The sequence below is a fragment of the Myotis davidii genome, unplaced genomic scaffold, assembly GCF_000327345.1.
Source record: "Myotis davidii unplaced genomic scaffold, ASM32734v1 scaffold428, whole genome shotgun sequence".
NCBI lineage: Eukaryota > Metazoa > Chordata > Mammalia > Chiroptera > Vespertilionidae > Myotis > Myotis davidii.
Genome location: NW_006299834.1, coordinates 2,359,785 through 2,363,590, shown reverse-complemented (window position 1 = coordinate 2,363,590; position 3,806 = coordinate 2,359,785). Strand labels below are relative to the sequence as shown.

At 61.4% G+C, this 3,806-nt stretch overlaps 1 protein-coding gene across 1 annotated transcript in view; it reads left to right on the top strand.

Moving 5' to 3' along the window:
- Positions 1-3,806, top strand: part of ZC3H7B (zinc finger CCCH-type containing 7B) — a 24,644-nt gene that overhangs the window by 16,689 nt on the left and 4,149 nt on the right. Inside the window, 2 exon segments of the mRNA XM_015571914.1 lie at positions 271-356; positions 3,447-3,617. Coding sequence (XP_015427400.1) covers positions 271-356; positions 3,447-3,617 — 257 coding nt within the window.

Genomic DNA, 3,806 nt, shown 5'->3' with positions numbered 1-3,806 from the left:
GGCTCCTGCGAGGAGGCGGGCAGGTGGAGTGGGGGGGGGAGCCTCCTGGGGGGGTCCCTCAGGGCGGGGGAGCCGGTGCTTCCTAAACATCACAGAGGCTCTGCTCTCAGGCAGCGGCCGGCTCGGAGGATCCAGGTTTGTCCCTCTCCGGGCACTGCCGGGGGGCGGGTGGAGTCACGTGGAGCCTGGGTGGCACCAGCACCTCTCAGATCGCTGCCTCTCCTGGCTGAGCTCCTTCAAGGACACCACGTCCGCTCTCGCCCTCCCTAGGCATGACCCACGAAGATATCGTCCAGGAATCCAAGAAATACTGGCAGCAGATGGAGGCCCACGCGGGGAAGGCCAGCAGCAGCTTGGTAAGGCCCTGGCGTTGGGGTGCACATCAGTTCAGATTTACCAGAAAATTCTAAGAATCGTACGTAGAATATGTATACCCTCTTCTGGATTCCACAGGCGTTAACATTTTACCACATCCCACGCTTTGTCCCGTGTGTGTGTGTGTGTGTGTGTGTGTGTGTGTACCTACACACATACATTTATCAACAGAAGGCACACACTTTTTTCTGAACTATTTGAGAATAAGTTGCAGACGTGATGCCCCATTTCCCCTAAATACGTCAGCGTGTATTTTCTAAAAACACAGGCACTCTCTTCCACAGTAACCACAGGACAGTGACCAGCACCACAGCTCACATCGGGCTCCTGTGCGGAGTCTGGCGTGCTGCGTTCAGGGCTTGCGAGTCAATCCCAAATCCCGAGTCCCACGCAGCATTCCCACTGTGTCTCTTTAGTGTCCTTTAACCCCGAGTAACCCCCCAGGCTCTCTGTCCTTCATGACCTTGACATTTGTGAAGAGCCGGTTGCTTTGTCAAAGGCCCGTCCGTCCGCCCGGCATTGTCCGATGGCTCCTCAAACCTCAGGGTGATGTTATGTCCTTCTCGGGTCACCCAGCGGGAGGCACGTCGCCCGACTTGTCCTCTTACTGGTGATGCCTTGACATAAGGTGCCTCACTGTGCAGGTGTCTCTGCTGTGAGGTTGTACTTTCCCCCTTTGTCGGTAATAACTGTCTTCCGGGAGGTACTTGAAACCATGTCAATATCCTGGTGCCCCTCACACTTTCACCCACTGATTGTACCGCCTCCCCGCCCTCTCGATCCTCCCCCGGGTCCTGAAGGCACTGCGGCATCATGGCTTCTGCGGACGCGGACACGGAGGCTCAGGGCATTCTCAGACCTGCCCAGGGGCACACTTAGTGGAGTAAATCCCAGCTTCTCTGACGTCTGGTCTGGAGCCCACTCTGCTCCCTCCCACCCTGCACCATGCCCTTCACCCCTGAGGGTTCCTCATCCATAAAATGGGGAGCACAGTCCTGCCTGCCGTCTCCCAGGGCAGGGTTAAGGCTCACAGGAGCCGATCACACCGCAGCTCGCTGAGTCCCTCTGTGTCTCCCCATCCTCACCCCGGCCCCAGGAGGCAGGGATCCTTGTAACTTAGGTGACAGCGGGGAGAGAAGGGATGGCCTCAGGGCACAGGAGATGGTGACTGTGATATGACGCCCCTGTGCCATCCACACAGGAGGGACGACCCCCTCGCTCTGCCAGGCCCACCTGAGGCCAGCCTGGGTGTGGCAGGGACCAGGGAGCAGGGCAGGCTGGTCGGTCAACAGAGCTGCCCAGCCCCCTCGGGCCTTCCCTCTCTCTTCTTAGCCCCCTTGTTGCTGGTCCTTTTTCTTTCTCTCCCCTATTCCTGGTTGCTCCCTTCCTCTGTCGCTCTCCCATGGGTTTAGTTTTGCTCCTGGCCGGGCACCAGTGAGGGGCTAAGCCTGAACCTGCAGCAGCATCTTCTAGAGAGAATACTGTCCTTGCCACCACCTGGCCTTCTGACCCCCTTTATCCCACCCAGGGCGGCTGCCAGGGTCCCCAGGAACGGGGCAGGCCTGGCTGCTCTAGGTACCACGACAGCTTTCCACCCCCTCCTGCTGCCAGGCCCCCCCCCCCACTACCCACCAAGATGCCTCTCTCGGGCCTGGCTCCGTACGGGGCTTCTGGCCAGGCCCAGTCATGTGGGCATGGGCGTCTTGTTTGTTTGCCACCATAGGGTGGGGCCAGTGGCACTGTGGGACTGAGAGCGAGATGCCGGGGTATCTGGCCAGTGCCTGTGCCATCCCACAAGAAGCGCGAGCACCCTCCTCTCACCAGGTCCCTGTCCTTGGGCCGCCTACCGGTGGGTGGATCAGTGACCTGGGTCCGAGGGGAATGACCCCCCTCCCCCAGGCTGCAGTGGGGGGAGGTGGCTGTTGTGAAAGTGAACGGGTGTGGCAGTTCACTCACCAGGGCTGAGCCACAGCGCCCCTCCAGGCCCCACTCCCCTCCCCTCGGAAAGGTGAGAACCTGGCGGGACACTGAGAAGTCAGTGCTGCCGCAAATACACGTCCTGTCGCTCTAGTGTAGGCCAGGCCCAGTGATAAAGGTGTGGTTTTATGTCATCATCGGGACGATGTGTGTGATCCTGGGCCGGAGCCAGGGCTCAGTCAGCGCCCAACAAGGACAGAACCCCTTCCTGCCCCAGGGCAGCCCCTGGGCTGGGTAGTGCCAGGGACAAGTGCACCGTGGCCAGGGACTCGAACCTGCAGCCTAGAGGAAAGATGCTGCCTGGAGGGGTGGCCCCCTATCAGATTCCAGGGAGGCTGGGAGGCTCTAGCTGACAGAGGGACAGCGAGGTTGCAGGGAGGGAGGCTGAGTGGGCATCTTCTCACCGCCTGTCTCACCCTGACCCAGGGATGCTCAAGAGCAGGAGCTCCTGCCTGCAAGGGAAGGCTGGGGCAGAGGACGGGGCGTGAACGTGTGGGATTTAGAGAGTCCAGGGCTGCCCAGTGGTCTGTCCCACCGCCCATCACAGGTCCCTTTATCCCCACCCGCTGCAGGGAGCTGTCCACGTCCTGGGCCCGCGTAACTGGATGAGTCCGTCAACATGGGGTAGCTTGGTACTGTGGGAGCTCAGAGGATGGGCAGCTGCCACTTAGGAGAGCTCTAGGAAGGCTTCCTGAAGGAGGTGCTTGAGCTGAGTCTTGGAAGTTTCTAGACCAAACCCATGAAGAAGGAGAAAGGGCATTCCAGGAAGAGGGAACAGCGTGGGCAAAGGCAGGGAGGTATGAGGTCGCATGCTGTGCCCAGAGAAATGCCAGCAGCCCCACAGACCAGGCCGATGTGGACTAGCCCGCCAAGGCGCAGCGCACTGGATCAGGAGTCAGGATTCCCATTCCAGGCCTCGCTCCCACGTGGAGCGGCTACGGGCCTGGAGCTGGGGGTCACTTCCTACCAGTAAGTGGTGATGGACCTGCCCATTCTAAGGCTCTGGGCAGTCCTAATGCCCCTGGAGGGCCTTCCTGATGGACCTCAGGCCTTAGTTCTGGTGCCTGTGGCTTCACCAGCCCCTCTGCCCACAGGGTGCCCCGCGGACACATGGGCCCAGCACCTTTGACCTGCAGATGAAGTTCGTGTGTGGCCAGTGCTGGAGGAACGGGCAGGTGGTGGAGCCTGACAAAGACCTCAAGTACTGCAGTGCCAAGGCCCGGCACTGGTGAGTGGGCGTGGGCTGGGCGGGGGCGCGGGCACTGGTGAGCGGGCTTGGGCTGGGTGGTGGCTGGGCGGGGGCGTGGGCACTGGTGAGCGGGGGGCGCAGGCTGGGTGGGGGCACGGGCACTGGTGAGTGGGCGTGGGCTGGGCAGGGGCAGGGGCACTGGTGAGGAGGCCACACAGCCAGAGGTTCTGCCCCTGCCTCCCCGACGGCCCTCGCTCTGCCCTGC